The 15,929-nt window shown below is 62.8% G+C and overlaps 1 protein-coding gene across 3 annotated transcripts; it reads right to left on the reverse strand.

The window, feature by feature from the left end:
* Nucleotides 1–2,591: 2,591 nt before the first annotated feature.
* Nucleotides 2,592–14,528, reverse strand: Rasd2 (RASD family member 2). 3 transcript variants are annotated; one of them, XM_078052852.1, is made up of 3 exons: nt 14,505–14,528; nt 7,928–8,207; nt 2,592–4,966 (listed from the first exon to the last, which is right to left on the reverse strand). In XM_078052852.1, exons 1-3 carry the CDS (start codon nt 14,505–14,507, stop codon nt 4,437–4,439), a joined length of 813 nt encoding a protein of 270 aa, XP_077908978.1. In that variant the 5' UTR covers nt 14,508–14,528; the 3' UTR covers nt 2,592–4,436. The 3 variants fall into 3 exon arrangements, with proteins under 3 accessions (XP_077908978.1, XP_077908979.1, XP_005322362.1); XM_078052853.1 differs by lacking the exon at nt 14,505–14,528 and adding an exon at nt 13,575–13,615; XM_005322305.4 differs by lacking the exon at nt 14,505–14,528 and adding an exon at nt 12,615–13,046.
* Between the last annotated feature and the right edge of the window lie 1,401 nt (nt 14,529–15,929).

The following is a 15,929-nucleotide window of genomic DNA, read 5'->3' on the forward strand; positions in this document are numbered from 1 at the left end:
AAACCGGAAGCCACTAGAGGGACCCAGGAGCCCCCTCCCCCGCTGGGTGGTCCAGTAGTCGTCAGCCGCAGAGGAAGCCCCCCATGAAGACCAGAATGCGGGGTCACGTGGGCCGAGGATGTTTGGTTGAGCTGGCATTTGTCACTGGGAGCGCCTGGGGGGTCCCTGTCACCGTGAGGGATGAGAGATGTGGGGGGTCCATGCTGCACTTAGGGACGGGCAACAGGAGCCCCTGAGCCATTGCAGGGGCCCGGGAGACGGGAGCTGCTCTCCGGTAGAGTCTGCTGCCCACAGCCTGGGTGAGGTCAGAAGGGACACGGTGGACACGGTGTCCTGGTGTCCTGACGCTGGACCCGCTGCCTCAGGGCAGGGTGGAGGCAGCAGCTGGCCAGCCAGGTCTGGCCACAGCGAAGTCACCCCAAGAGCAGGGGACCGCGTTTCTCAGTGTCACGCCACTCACCTGGGTCCTGGGGTCACGTGCAGAAGGGGTGAGACAATGGGAGGTGTGCCTCCCCTCCCTCTCTCCTGCTACCTATGCCAAGGTGACACATCCTGGAGACAGAGGAGCCCGAAGGTGGAAGAATCCTGGGTGCTGAATGACCAGGTGGAGCAGAGTGCCCAGGCCAGCCTCTCCCTCCCGAGAGCAGCCCCCCAGCAGGCTGGGTTATGAAAGCCCTGGAGACCGAACGTGCTTAGGAATCAGACATGGATCTAGCCCAGCTTTCTCCTGCTTATTTGCTGTGCAACCTTGGGCAAGTGACTCTACCTATCTGAGCCTCTGCTCCCTCCTATCTAAAAAGGATTTATAGTCCTTCCACGTAGCTTTGCCAAGAGAATCCAACGTCACAGGCCCAGCACAGTGTTTGGTGGATAGTGGGTCTTCAGCCAAGGTCAGCTCCTTTCCTTCCCCCATTCCTGGCACCTTTGAGGCCCAGAGGCCGGCAGGCACCCCCCGCCAAGCTGTGACGCAGACTCCAGTTTTTCTCTGGAGTGAGTGACAGGTTCAGGGAGGCGGAACACAACAAGCACTTGGAGTTCATGTTCTGGGCGATGCTGCCTTCCCAGGCTGGGACTGGGCTGATGGTGGACGGTCTCACGGGAGGGGAACTCTCCTGACGTCTGAGTCCACCCCCCCCCCCCCGCAGGGCCGAGAAGACCTGGCCAGGGAACTCTTTCTCCCTGTCCTCGGCCCAGTCCAGGGCCAGAGCTGTGGGCAGGAGCGGGGGGCAGGGTTGTTGTGAGGACCAGGATGTCGGTGGTGCGGCGGGAAGACCAGCTCCTTCTTGCAGAAGGTCAGGGCCACGGGAGGCCGTCCCTGTGCCTCTGGGCCAGCCGCCCCCTGCCCACGCGCCCTGCCCACGTCCCTTTCACAGACAAAGAACCAGAGGCCAGGGACTTATCTGCACGGAGGAGGCAGGGAGGCACCCGGAGGGCCTGCGGGGCACCAGCCCTTCCTGAGTCTCAGCTGCGACGGGGAGGGGACCACGGCCACAGTTCAGGCTACAAAAGGCAGGACCTAGAGCACATCCAAAGGACTTGCCTCCCACCCAGACCTTCCGTGGCTGCCGTGGGCCACGGAGGGAGCCGGGATCCAGGAGCAGCGGCCGTCCCTCCCCCAGCTCCCTGGCTGGCCTGGCCCGCCTGTCCTCAGCCTGACGCCTCTTGTTCTGTGTGTCCTGAGGGTCGTGACCCCTCCACTGGGTGGTGAGGCCCGTGGCCAGGGACTCGCCCTACTTCTCGGGAGTGTGTTCAGGGCTCGCGCCTGGTCCTGCTCGGTGGCGTCTGCTCATCACAGCACAGTGGTCTCTTTCCCGATGCAAAATCCTTTCCTCCCCCGCTCTGAGGTGAGACAGCCTCTGGTCCTGCACCTCCAATGGCCCCTTCAGCTGGGCCACTTTGGGCAAGATATTGAGGTCTCTGAACCTCAATCCTCACTGTGAGGAGTGGGTGTCTCGAGGAGCTGGATGGCAGAGGTGGCTTGGGAAGCCAGACACGCAGGTCACCCAGCCGGCACCCAGTGGCTGTCTCCACCCCCCACCCCCCACCCAAGGAGGACCCCTCTGGGCCAAGAGGCCCATTTGGTAGCATTTTGGGCCAGGACCTTCTCTCGGCCTCCACCTCCTGTCTCATGTCAGAGGCTCACTCTGTGTGTCCCAAGTCTATCGAGTGCTGTTCGGGAAGTTCCCCATCCTGGAGCGCGTGTGCGGACCTCCGGGGGTGACCGTGACTGAGGTGGGGCTGAGGAACTGTGTTGGGGGGGTCTGTGCGCCTCCATCTCAGGTGCTGGTGACAACACGTTTCCTTTCTTTTTGGAAACGCGCTCTTTCTGTGTTGTTAAGGGATCCTCCTTCCTCAGCCTCCTGGTAGCTGTGGGCCTCACTGGCCACCCCAGAGGACAAGACCATTCCATGCACACACACGCACATCCCACGCACAGGTGGGTTTTACTGTCCCCTCCCCAGTTTAAACTTGAAGACCACTCGGCGCCACACGCAGGGTGAGGCACCAGTAGGTGACCCGGGGAGGAAGGGGCTGGCGTCGGTGGGGTCAGGCCACCTCCTCTTTAAGCACAGGAAACGCAAGGCCACGGCTTCGTAACAAATCCACTTTAATTGATAGTGAACGCAGAGATCCGGGACAGTGGGGGTGACAGGGTGAGACCAGGCCCCACGCGCCTGTGGACAGGTGGGCGGTCTGCTCCGAGGGTTCTGACTGGGAGGGTGGACAGCCAGGAGACAGAGCGGGGGTAGAGCTGCTGCACTGATGGCGGGGGGGCAAGACGCAGGCGGGGGCCAGGTGTGCGGAGCCGGGGCCGGGGCGTCTGCATTCACCTGTGGGAACATGTCCACTCTGCCCACAGGGACCTCCTGGGGCAACAGGGGTCAGACGCCCCAGATCCCTGAAGAAGCATCGGGCGAGGGGCACACCACAGTGTGGGCAAAAGGCCCAGAGCTACCCTGCTCCTGCCACTTTGACTGGGTGACCTGGCATGGATGGGGCTTACCTTCCTGGGCCTCCAAAAGCTCACTCAGTGACTATTGTGGTTTCCTGTGACCTTAAACTTCAATATTTTTCAGGAGATTAGAACATAAACTGTATCCCTTGACAGCTGGGCCTGGTGGTGCCTGTCCATAATCCCAGTGACTCGGGAGGCTGAGGCAGGAGGATCTCAAGTTCAAAGCCAGCCTCAGCAACTTAGCGAGGCCCTAAGCAACTTAGTGAGACCCTTTCTCTTAAATAAAAAAATAAAAAGGGCTGGGGGGGGGCTGCTCAGTGGTTAGTGCCCTGGGGCTCCCAGTCAGACCTGTGGCCTGGGCACCAGGAGAGGCCCACAGGAGCCTTTCTCCTGCCTCCTCCCAGGCTCTGCTCTGACCTCAGCTGCCCCTCCTTTTGAGGCATGGAGGTGGACAGAGGCCAGAGCTGGGGATGTGAGCCCCTCACCCTCTCTGTTTCCTAGCACTCAGTAGGTGCTCAGTAAATGCTACAGGAATGAACAGAGTAGAGGGACAGCCCGCTCCCTGCGACAGAGCTCTGCCCTGATCTAGCTGGGAGGCAGGGCGGGCCTGGGCCACTGTCACCTTTCCCTCCTCCAGTCTCAGTGGCCGCCGTCTGCCCAGAGGCCTGCAAGGGAACGGCGCTCCCTTACAGGCCAATGGTTAGATGCAGACAAACCACGGGACCCTGTCGGGGAGCAAGAGAGGAAGGTGTCCCCAGAGGCGGCAGGGAATCTGAAGTTGGGGCCCCCGGGCAAGGACAGGTGGCGAGGCTTCCCTGTCTACCACTAACAGCACAAGCTGCAAAGGGAAGCCGCGGGGGGGGGGGGGGGGGGGGGGGGGGGGTGGGGGGCTGCAGCCCCGGAGGGCGTGGCCCATGTGGGCGTGACCTGGGAGGGCGTGGCCCGGGATGGCTGGTGGGTGTGGCCTAGGAGGGCATGGTGGGCGTGGCCTGGGAGGACGTGGCTTGGTGGGAGCGCCGCCCCCTCCCCCCCCACACTGGCTCCACAGGCAGCAGCAGGTGGGTGGACATGGCCGCCAGGGTCTCTCCGCCCGAGGCCGCTCCTGTCCAGCTGTCGGGCTCTCAGTCTGCAACTTGTCCTCGGAGGCTCCCGACCTCTAGCATCAGCTTGTCGGAAGACAACCCAGCGACTGGAAGGCTCCAACTCGGCCCGCATCGGTCCTGACAGCTCCTGGTTTGCCCCTGTCCCCAGGGATACTTCGGTCTTCCCACCGAGCAGCCGAAGTCCGGGGAAGCCATGGACAAGAGGACAAGAGGGAAGTGGCGAGGGCAGAATGCTCAGGGCCGGGCGCTTGGGGCCTCGGGCTGGTGCCAAAGGTCTTTGAACACAATGCTGCTGAGCTCTTGGGGACACCGCAGCGGGCGTCTGGGGTCACCTCCCTTAAGGCACTGCCCGTGCCCCTCCCCAGGGTCCCTCCCTCTCACTGGATGGTGCACTTGTCCCTCTCCCGGGCCTGGCCCTCCCGAAGGACCTTGGCCTTGATGTACTTGAGGTCGCTGTTGACGCTGGGGCGGCGGGCGAAGGGCGACACCATGCCGTAGGCGCCCGTGTCCTTGACACGGCGCATGCAGAAGGGCCGGGGGTGGAAGGCGTCGCCGTGCTGCACCGAGATCTTGCGGTGCAGCGCGGGGCTCATCTCGTGGGGCAGCTTGGCCATGCTGAAGAGCACATAGAACATCTCGTCGACGTTGGTGTTCTTCTTGGCCGACACCTCGAAGTAGGCACAGTTCTCGTCGCCCGACACCAGCAGCTCGGCCTCGGTGGCGGGCACCTGGCGGCACAGCTCGCTGTGGTCGTTCTTGTTGCCGCAGATGACCATGGGCAGCTCGGCCGCCTCCTTGGTCTTATTCTTCAGGCAGGACTTGACCTCCAGGATCTGCTTTTGGAGGCGCTTGACCTCGTCGAAGGACTCCCGGTTGTCCAGGCTGAAGACCAGGATGAAGACATCGCCTGCGGGAGAGAGCGAGGCGTCAGCACGCACTGCCCTCCCAGCCGCTCGCCAGCCGCTCCCCCGCAGCAGCTGCTGCCTACAACCCGGGAGAGTGAGGGAACCCCCGCGGCTCTGGGGTAGCTGCTGTTAATCTCCCCATCTGAATGCGACTGCAGGGCTGGGGGCAGGGGACCTGAGGACTTGAGGGGACTGTAGAGTGTTAGCAATTTCCAAGGATGCTCTCAGATTTCAGGAGAGTCGAGTCCTGCCTGTCCTGCTCGGTGCATGTCCCGGGGACACGCAGCAGGAGCTCAGCAAACACCCGTGGCCATAGTTAAGGTCCAGATGCTGGCACCAAGGGCCCCAGGTGCGCATGCTCCTCCTCTGCTTACACCTGGCCTGGTGTGGCCTGCGACTCTCCAGCTCAGTTTCTTGTCTGGACAGCCTACTGGGTTATCTTGAGAGTTCCTGGAGATGATGAATGCAGGTGGCACGCACTCAGCCTTCTCGAATGTCAGTGATGACAAGGACAGGCAGCTCTTTGAGCTCCCTGTTGGCTGCTCCCTAACTCCCCGCAGCACCTCCGTGAGGGAGATTTCATTACTTTCCTGTTACAGGTGAGCAAACCAAACTCACAAAGGGCAAGCAACCTGTCCAAGGTCACACAGCTTAAATGCCAAGCCAGGATTGCAACCCGATTCTGTCCTCGTCTGGCCCACGCCTGGCACACAGTAGGTGCTCCCTCTTGTTGAATAAATCATGAAATGAGCAGGTGAACGTTACCTCCAAGGCCCTTGCTTCCTCCATTACAGCTCTCAGCATCACTTAAAACAATGACTCTGAACAGTGACTGGAAGCGGGAAGGGGCGGCAAGCGTGTGGCCAGCACCTCCACGCTCCTGCCCAGGTCACAGTTCCTATGACGGTCACCAACTCATTCTCCAGGCTTCTTCTCACTTTCGCTTAGACTCAGAGTCCCTGTCTCACAGGCGAGGGAACAGGAGGTGGCCCTGGGACGTATCTTCGGGAGGAGATGGACAAGCCCAGCTTCTGGCAGAACCACCACCTTCTCCCTCTGGGCCCAGGGCCCACTGGTCCCCCATAATCGAGCATGTCAAGTTCAGAACAGCGTCTGGCTGCGGTGTGCTCTGAACAGGGGGATCAGGGGCATGGGACTCCATCCCAGCCGGGGCCTGCACTCAGTGCTGGCCGCAAGGCTGGCTGGGCCCAGGAGGGGCCTGTGAAGGACCTCGCTGTTTTGAATGGCACCAGCAAGGCAGCCCCAGCCCGCCCACCGCTTCTGCCCATCAGGCACATCTCAGCCCTGGAGGACGCGGCAGCCTGACATTTTTAAACTCGACACGGACCAAAAGCCCGGCCAGGCGGCAGCTGGAGAGAGAGCCGGCTTAATGGCTTCCAGAATTCCCTGCACACCAGCCCCAGGTCAGAAAACGAGGCACCGGCTGGAGAGGGAACAAAGCACCGCAGCAGATGTGCTCAGAGCGCCTGCGCCCGCACAGCGCAGACAGACCAGGGCGCTCGCGGCCGCAGGGACACGCATCTGAATGCCAATGTGCTCATAGAGGGCCTGGAGGAGTCACCCTAGACTGAAGGGGCAGCCACGGGGGGACGCAGCGGCCTGATGGGGACTGGGTCCTGGGCCCCGTCCTCTCTGTAGTGTGGGATGGAGGTGCGTCTGTGAAACTGGAAACTCACTTTGAAAACACACTCGGTCCTTCCCTGAGTCTCCCCGCACCTGCCCTGTGATACCCGTCCCAGAGCCCTCCCCAAGACTGGAAAAGCAGACACCAGTGACACCCGCTGGGCTGGAGGAGGCCCCTGTGCCTTCTTTCTATCCTCACGGTCACACAGGGGACTAAGGTCATGCCTGCATGAGGCTGAGACTCCAGAAGGCCACACATCTATCTGCCAATCAAGAGGCCGAGCCAGGATCTGAACCCAGGTCCACCCAGGGCCCCTGTCTACATGCTCCCTCTCTAGAATATGGGTGAGGTGGGGTCTGGGAGCAATCTAGGTCAGAGGATCAGCAAGGAGGCCTGGAGGAGGAAGCCACATGTCCGGGGCACTCACCTTGGGTCACCTATGAGCCTCCGTCCTGGTCAGGTGTGGAAAGAGGTGGGCAGGGCATGGCTCCCCGAGCAGCAGGCTCTCAGTTGTAATGCTATTTCAGTGCTACCTGGAGTCCTTGCTCACACCCTCCCCTCTGCCCAGCAGGGGAGGGACACGGTGGAACATGACAGTGTAACCGAATTGGGCACACTAGGAACATCGACTCAATTTTAAAGCCCAGCATTTATTGAGCATTAATGTCTGCTCACCCAGCACTTTACACGTGGTTAACTCATTTAATTCTCACGGGACCTTTGAGCCGGGTGTGCACGTGATCCCAGTTTCCAGAAGAGAAAACAGAGGCACAGGGAGTTAAAGTCACTTGCCCCACAGGCCAAAACCAGGAAGCAGTGGAACCAGGACTGGGCCCCAGGCTGCCTTTGGACCTGCCTCTCAGCTGCTTGATGTGTTGGCCAGGGGGACATCTGCAGGAGCTCCCCCTGCACCTCCGTCCCTTGGTGGTAAAGGAGAGCCCAGCCATACCAGCGCTGGCCACCTGGAGCAAGTCACTTAATCTCTCAGCCTTATTTCCCCCTGTGAGCGGAGGCAAGCGCTTGTCTGGAATTTAGCTGCGAGGATTAAATGAACGCCCTGCCCACGGCTCCCATGAGTGGTTGTTACTACAGGGTCCCTTCCTCTTGCCTGACCGCTGCCTGGGTCCTGCCCTGACCCCTGGAGAAGTGGCAAAGGCCTGAAAGGTCAGGAACCTGAGCCCAGATGTGGTCCCCAAGGCTCTGCCGGGTCTACTCCCTGAGTGGGGAGGTGGCAGCTTGACACAGCTCTGTCCCCTGGACAGGAAGATTCCCAGTCCAGGCGGCTCCCGGCATGGCGCTGCCCCACCCGCGGTCTCACCTGTGAGGATGGACAGCCTCCGCATGGCGGGGAAGGGGTGGTTGCCAGAGGTATCCAGGATGTCCAGCTGGTACATGTCGCCGCGGATGTTGTAGACCTTGCGGTGGAAGTCCTCGATGGTGGGGGTGTACTGGTCCTCGAAGCGGCCGTTGAGGAAGCGGGAGACGATGGAGCTCTTGCCCACCCTGGAGGCGCCCAGCACCACCATGCGGTAGGAGTTCTTGGCGGGCACGCTCAGCGTGCAGTTCCCACTGGACAAGGTCTTCATCATGGCTCGGGGCTGTGGCAAAGCGAGGGGCAGGCGTCAGGAGGCCAGGGCCCAGCCCTGCCCCCTGGTCGTGGGCCCAGGCCTCCCTCACCCGCGCCCCCGCCCGGGTCTCAGTTTTCTGTCTGCAAAATTGCACCCGCGCCACCTGCATCTGCGTCCTGGCGTTCTTTACCCCCGTCCAGCCGCTCGCCCACTCGGTCACCCTCTGTCCACGCAGCCCCTGTCTGAGGACAGCACAGGATGTGAAGCCCCACCTCCCCGCCAGCGGCAGTCTGCGGAGGGTTTGGCACAGGCCTGGACCTCAGAAAAGCTAAGCACAGTTGGAACCAGGCCTTCTGTCCCCGGCCTCTCCAGAGCCCCTGGTCCTGGGGCTTGATCCAGAGGGTCCTCGCATGCATCTAAGGGTGCTGTGGCCCAGAAGGAGGGAAAGGCTACGGGGAGGGGAGGACTCCCCTCGGGCCTGAGCTTGGTGTGCCCAAGGCGGCCCCCACCCCAGTGCCCCAGCCTCCTCGCCCACCCTCACTTCCAGCCTCCCCACCCGGGCCACCAGCCTCCTCTCTGCTTCCTGCCCGTTTCTCACCTCCCAGCCCAGGGAGTTCGCTTGCCTTGGGGAGACCCAGAGGCCCGGGTGGGGGAACGGCCCAGGGACAACTGGACCTTCCCCCACACCTCCCCGGGGCCACCCGAGCCTCTTGGCCTCATGGGAAAAGCTAAAACAGATCCAAACTGAACCCCAAGTGGAGACAAGCAAGCAGCCAGCCCCAGAGGCCCACCCGGCCCAGCCCACCTCCCTTGGCCCTCTCTTCCTCTGACAGCTCCACCAGAATTCCCCCAGGACCCCGGACCCCACCCTCTGCTTCACTAGTCCCTCCCCCAGTTACCCTCCCCCTCTCCCTGCAGGGCCCCCTTCAAATGCCTCCCGTCCCACAGGGCTCCCTCCCCTCTAGGGAGCTCTCCAATCCAGAACTGCCCAGGGCACTGACCTACTGGGGCAGCAACACCCTGGCCTCTGCAAGGCGGGGCGCCACCTGAGGCTCCCGGCTGGGTGGCCAGTGAGTGAGGGCCACATGCCAGAGAAAGGGCAGCTGTGCAGCTCCCTGCGCAAGGAAGGCGCCGCCTCACCTCAACAAAGGGCTCTGTGTGCTCAGCTGTGGCCGGCGCCCCTGGGTGCCCCGTCAGCAGCCCCAGCCTCACCCAGGAACCCCAAGGTAATCGCCATCATTTCCTGTCTATGAAAGGCCACCTGCCCCTGGCAATGGCGAGCCCTCCTGGGAGTGAGTCCCTGGCAGGTGTCCACACCTCGCAGCCGGGCCGAGAGCCCCTGAGCAGTGACCATCCTCAAGACACCTCGAGAAAGCTCTGTTTGATTCATTTATTTACTTTAGAGCCCTGGCTGGTGGCGTTCGTCAACTCCAGGGGTGCACACTCCCCTCACGGCCAACTCCCAGCTGCCAGCGACCTCAACACATGAACCGCAGAGATGCCCACAATAGGCGAGCTTGGCCCCGGCCCCCGGCCTGCAGCCACAATGACGGTCCACCAGCCGAGCCCAGGCTGTGCCAAGGACGGGGCTAAGTTTAGAGCCGTGATGACAGCTGACATTGATTTTGCATTCAGCACTGTCAGTGTTCTGAGGCTGCACACATAGTCACCAGCTCATCCTTTCGGTACCACCAGAAGGTGAGTGGCGAGAAAACAGAGGCACAGAGAGGTTAAGTCACTTGATCACACTTGTTCAGCCAGTGACCAGCAGAGGGGGACTGGACCCCAGGCACCGCCTCTCTCCCCCACTTTACAGATAAGGGCCCCGTGATCACAAGACTATGTGATGCACCCCCGGGTTAATGAGGGGCCTGGGCGGACAGGCCAAGCCCGGACCCCCACAGCCTCTCCCTCACACCAGTGCCTACGGCCATGACTAACCCCAGCCCATAAGGAAGGACCCCTGTGGTCTCCCCCCAAGCCCCGCCCCGGGGACCTCTCCCTCGCCCTGGACCCCAGCCTGGCTGGACGCTGAGGAGCTGGGGCAGGCAGCAGGACCCGCTCCGGCTCCGTGGAGCTGGCTGAGCTCCTCCAAGCAGAAGGGGAGGCCCCACCTCAGGAAGCCCCCTCCCCAAGTGCCCTGCAGGGAGCCTAACTCTGCTGGTGGTCACCTGGGTCTGGGCAGAAGAGAGGAAGGGGCCAGCAGCCCCAGGGACAGGTCCTGTCCATCACTGCCTTGGCCCAGCCTCAGCCCAGAGCCCTAGACGGGACAGCTCCAGATGGGACAGCCGGGCAGTGGGGGTGTCACCAAGGACTGAATGAACTGGAGCGTGAGAGGAGGCAGCAGGGGCCGGAGACAGAGGCGGGATGTGGGAAGGGGAGCCGGTCAGAGCGGCAGACAGGGGGGAAGGTAACCAGAGGCTTTCTTCCCTGGGAACCAGCGCCTTCACATGGCCCCAGCCACGTGGGGCGGTGATGCTCCAGGCACCTGGAGGCCAGGTGACAGGCCTCCCTCCGCCCCCACAGCCTCCCTCCGCCTCCCCAGGCGCGGGGGAGCGCTGCGGGGACCTGTGGCCGGCAGCCTCTGCCCTCAGCCAGGCAGACCCCACAGGGAGGAGCAGGCAGGGCTCAGAGTTTGGGGGCCTTTTGAGAGTCTGGTGTCCAACCTTGGAGGCCCAGAGACTGAACAGAACACCTGGATGTGGGCACTGACTGCTGAGTCCCCACAGGGCCATTCTGAGGGCAGCTGGGAGGCAGAATGTCCCTGGAACAGGAGCAGAGACGGGGTGCAGCTGACCAGCAGGCACCTCTCGCACCAGGCATGTGCCTAATTCCCACGACTTCACAACAGTCCAAGAGGAGGGCTCCCCTTGGGCCACTTGACTGATGGGGACACTGATGCTCAGAGAGGTTGAGTCACTTGCCCTGGGTCACACAGCAGATGACTGGCTGGGCTGGGCTGAGAGCAGGCTTTTAGGCTCCAAAGCCTGGGCGCTTGGCACTGTGAAAACGCACCCCTCGGCCAACAGCGGAGTCTTTTGCTAAGCGGAGTCTGACTCAGTGAAGCCTCAGTTGGCAACAGGCACAACAGACCCCAGGCACATTTTATCCTTATTCTCTCTGTCCCTCCAGGCAGCTGGGGGCAGTCACTACCCAGGACTCTCCTGCAAACTCTGCAAGTCAGCTCCCAGAGGGGCATCTTGGGTTCCCCTTCTGCCTTGCCTCTGTCCCCCAGGGCCTGCCTGGAAGACGGACAGGTCAGACAGGCAATGACAGCAGGATGAGTCTGGGTGTGCCCCTCCCCCGTGTGGTCCCCGGGGGGCTTGTCCCGTCCTGCCCACCACTGCTCCAGCCCCTCCATTAGGGTGCACCCCAGCCTCTGGACACACGTCAGTCACTGGCCTCCATGCCCTACCTCCAGGGTCCTGCGGACTTTGCAAAGCCAATCTCCCTGTCCTGGGCAGCTCTGGACGCAGAGAGCACACAGGCGAGAGCTCCCAGCAGACCAGCCCGGCCTCTCGCTGCCCACACCTGCCGCCCAGGTTGCACTGTTAAATGGGATGGTGCAGACACACCTAGCATGGACCAAGGTCCAGTGGGAGGTCAAGAGGCTGCTGCTGACCCTGGACGCAGCAGTCTTTGAGACATTTTCTCTTGGAAACGTGGGGCTACCTGGAGCAGCTAGGTCCGATGGAACTGGAGGTGCCGGCAGAGGACTAGCAGGGACCCCATCTTGTCCCTCTGATGCTAGGGGAGACCCGAATCAAGAGCCCCTGAGCTGGCCGTCCCTTCCCAGCCTGACCTCCCATCTTTCAGAGGTCCTGGCCAACATCCTCCATCCTCCTCCCAGGGCTGGAGGCAAAGAGGGAGGCGACAAGTCCCTAGAGCTCTGGGAGGGGTCCTGGAGCCAGCAAGTACAGGAAGCCCTTCCCGGGCTCACTCTTAGCAGCTCAGGGGACTGTATGAGCAAGGGGCCCAGGACCTTCCTTCCTCACGGGAGGTCCTTGCCAGGGCAGGGGAAGCCACCCACCCTTTTACCCCAGCTCCCCCTCCATCTAGGTATAAAGAGGCCGCAGCTCCGAGCAGGAGTGTTTGGGAAGGCAGCGCCCTCCGCCCTGAGCAAGAAGCTTCCCCGCTTAAACGGCCTATGATTCTCCATCTCTTACACGGAAGGCCCCTAGCACTAAACCCAACACATAGTAGAAGCTCAGTAAATCTCTTTCCTGGGATAAGTCAAAAGTCTAGCGCCCAGGTTGACACAGACGAGGTGCTCCCGTGTTTAATTCTCTCTCTAGACAGGCAAAGTTGCCAGATGGTGAGGGCACACACTAGGTGCAAAAGCCGCGTCAAGTTTCCCTGGCCTTGACGGCTTCTGGATCTTCTCAGCTGCCCCACTTCACCCAGCACCCCAGCTCTGGTGGGGTGTTTGTCTCCTACCTGGGAAGGGCGGGCCGCCGGGCCTCTGGAACGGCTCGGAGGGCTGCCTGGAAGCGCCTGGAGGTGCGGAGAACCGCCTGCCGCTCCAGCCGCCGAGCCTCCCAGCGTCCGCGGCGGCTCCCGGGTCACTGCGCAGGGATCCTCCTCTGCGTGGCTCGGGGCGCCGGGCTGGGCGCGGCCGGCCGAGGAGGCGAGCGGAGCCGGGGCCCCATGGATGGGCTCCGAGGGCTCAGCGGGGTCCGGGCACTGGGCGGGCTCCGGCTCGCCGTGGCCGGCCCTGCCGTGCCCTGACCCGGGGGCCTCCTGCTGAGCCAGGTGACCGGAGGCTTGGGGACGTCGGATCCGGGGTCCCGGCCTGGGGCTCCGGGGTTGGGGGAGGGATGAAGGGACGACTCCGGTCTTCAGGAGCGGCCCCCCGGAGACTCGGATCCCTCTGGGTGACTATGGGTGTGTGCGTGGGTGCGCGTCCCAGGCTGGCTAGCCCGCCTTGGTCGCCTACGCTACCTTCTCCTGCCCAGGGGGTCTCCCGGGTGGGGACAGAGGCGCTGCCGGCTCGCCGCGGCCTCCTCCTCAGCCCGCAGCCTGCAGCTCTGCCCGGCTCGAGCCCCGGCTCCCTTCTCCTTGCCAGGCGACGCCAGCCGCCGGAGGAGGAGCGGGGCGCTCGGCTCCGCGAGCGTGTGGGAGGAGGCCTTGAACGCCGCCCCAAGGTTCCGCGCTCCAAGTTAGCCGGAGCCGGCGCCGCCTCCCTGCTCGCCTCCTTTTCCCCCAGAGGAGGAGAACTTTCTGCGGGCTCGGCTCCTCGCTCCGCCCCTCTCCGGCTGGAGAACGCCCCCCTTTCCCCCTCAGAGCGAAGCTGCGGGTCCCTCCCCAGAGTGCTCGGAGCCCCAGCTCCCGATAGCGGCACCCGCGCCCTCTCCGGCCGGGCGAGCGTCACTAGTGGCCCGGCCGCGCGGCGCCCACCTGCCCAGCAGCCCGCGAGCGACGGGTCCAGCCGCCTGCGCCCGCGGGCCCCTCCTCTGCCAGCCCCGCCCCCGAGCCCCGCCCCCGAGCCCCGCCCCCGCCGCTCCGGCCAATGGGCAGAGGTCCGCCGGCCCGGCTCCGCCCCCGGCCCGCCCGCGCCCGCAGGGGCGCCGCAGTCGGCTGGTTCCGCGTGCCCAGGCGCGTGGGGCCGGGGCCGCGGGGACGGCCGAGGTTCTGGCGCGCGCACCGTGACCGGAAAGCGGCGCCGCACGAGCCTCGGAGGCTGACGTCTGCGCACGCACTCGCCCGCTGGCCTGCCCCGGCCGCAGGTGACCGGCTGGGTCCTCAGCGGACCGCGCCTAGGGGGCTCCGGGGCGCTCCCCCCCCCCGCCACGGAACCCCCAAGACCCTCCCAAATGACCCATCTGCCCGCCCCGAGCCGTTGCCTCTTTCTTGAGGTCGCAATGCCAGCTGCACCCCGTGGACTGGCACATGGGCCGCGCACGTGCAATCTCGGGGGCGGGGTGGGGGCGCCCAGGAGTCACCTTGACCTAGCGCGACTGAATGGGAAGTCTGCGCCTGTGCGGGTCTGAGAGCGCTGTACCCAGAGCCCTGCGGGGGACCCATGCGCCCCTGGGCAGCACCTCTCTCGCCATATCCCCCACCCTTCCCCCACCCCCGTGTTGGGGATCGAATCCAAGCCTCGTGATTAATAGGCAGGCACCCGACCACTGAGCTACCCCCAGCCCTCTCTTCACGGCCAAGGGTTTGCACGGGTCAGACGTCAGGGGATCTGACTGTGCCATATCTTGACACCACTTATTACTTAATATTTTCTTTAAATCCCAGATCCACTCTCCCCCACCCCCAACATATTTTTCAGAGACACGTTAATATCACTGCCTTAAATGGGAAACCAGTATGGCTTACCATAAATAGTCGGTACCGGTGGAATAAGCTCGGTGGAAACAAAGCACAGTTATTGGATTCTGGCTGGAATCTGTGCCCTGCCAAGGTCTGAGACGTGCCCTCAGTCAAAAGGGAGATGGGAAACGTTCCGGCCGTTCGCACCACGGAGATTTTCCCCTTCGTGTGTTCAGGAGGCTTCAAAGAGAATGTTCTCTGCGTTCCTCACTCTAAACCCTGAGCCTGGGGTGTCTGCCCATGTTAGCCCCACCTGGAGACCTGGCTCCCCACCTGGGGACCTGGCTCCCCCCTCATGACAGCAGTGAGACCTGGGAGCACCCACACTTCTGATCCTGGGCCAGTCCCAGGAAGTCTCTGGGCCTTGACTGGGTCAAGTATAAGAGGAACAAGATACTGCTGTGTCTACACAGTGACAAAACTGCCAAAATGACCTTGACTTTGAGCCTAGAAAGTTGCCTGTCCTCCTGTCCTGGCACCTTTCCAGCCGCTCCGGGGAGGCTGACCAGGGAAGATGGGGAGAGTGGAGGTGGGGCGGCTGGGTGTTCAGCGGGCCCACTACTGTGCTCCTCGACTGTTCGGCACCCAGTCTACATCTCAGAGGGGCTGCGGGGATGTGTCCAAGGTCACAGGTTGGCTAGAGGCCGGGTCCTGGCCTAGGGCTCTTCCATGTCCAGTCTTGGTCTTCTAGGAACTGGTTCTAGCCCCGGAGGGTTTGTGCTGAGCTGGACGCACACAGCCTCTGAGCCTTGAGCTGGCTGTGAACTTGGCGCAGGGAGGCAGGCCAGGAGGCACGCTTCACCTGGAAAGCTGGGGTCAAGAGGACTCAGGCCACTGGGCCAGCTCCCATCATGGGACTGTGGCAGGTGGCCAGCTGTGAACTGGCCCAAGAACCCATTACCGCTTCAGCTGAGTCCTCCTCTGAGCACACACTCCACTGGCCATGTCCCCATGGCGAGGGGAGCTGCACGTGGCACTGAGAGACCCTGGGAGAGCCCCTCTACCTCTGTCTGCTGCGCTCTCCCTCCAGCCACCCAGTGCAGTTAATAAGCAGATGCACAGAAGGGACCAGTGCCCAGGGAACCTTCTTGTGGCATCAGCACACTCACACGCGTGCCCATGTCCCCATCCTCTCCACTGTCAGGACCAATTTGCTGTAGCTGCCTGCCTCATTGGACTCTCTGTCCACCCCTCCTCCCACAGAAACCAGGACCACTTAAACCTTTTCCTAAAAATGCCATCCCCTGCTCAAGAACTTTCAATGGCTCCCCATTTCTTAAGGAATAAAATCTAAATTCCTTATGCTGGCCCACGAAGCCTCTAACCAGGATCTGATTCTCACGTGCCCTGCGCTAGCCTTCACTCTGGCTAAATCCAACTACTGCCAGGTCCTTAAAGAAGTGGGACTTGCCCTCCTCCGGGTTTGTGTAC

Source organism: Ictidomys tridecemlineatus, chromosome 6 (genome assembly GCF_052094955.1).
Source record: "Ictidomys tridecemlineatus isolate mIctTri1 chromosome 6, mIctTri1.hap1, whole genome shotgun sequence".
Lineage (NCBI taxonomy): Eukaryota > Metazoa > Chordata > Mammalia > Rodentia > Sciuridae > Ictidomys > Ictidomys tridecemlineatus.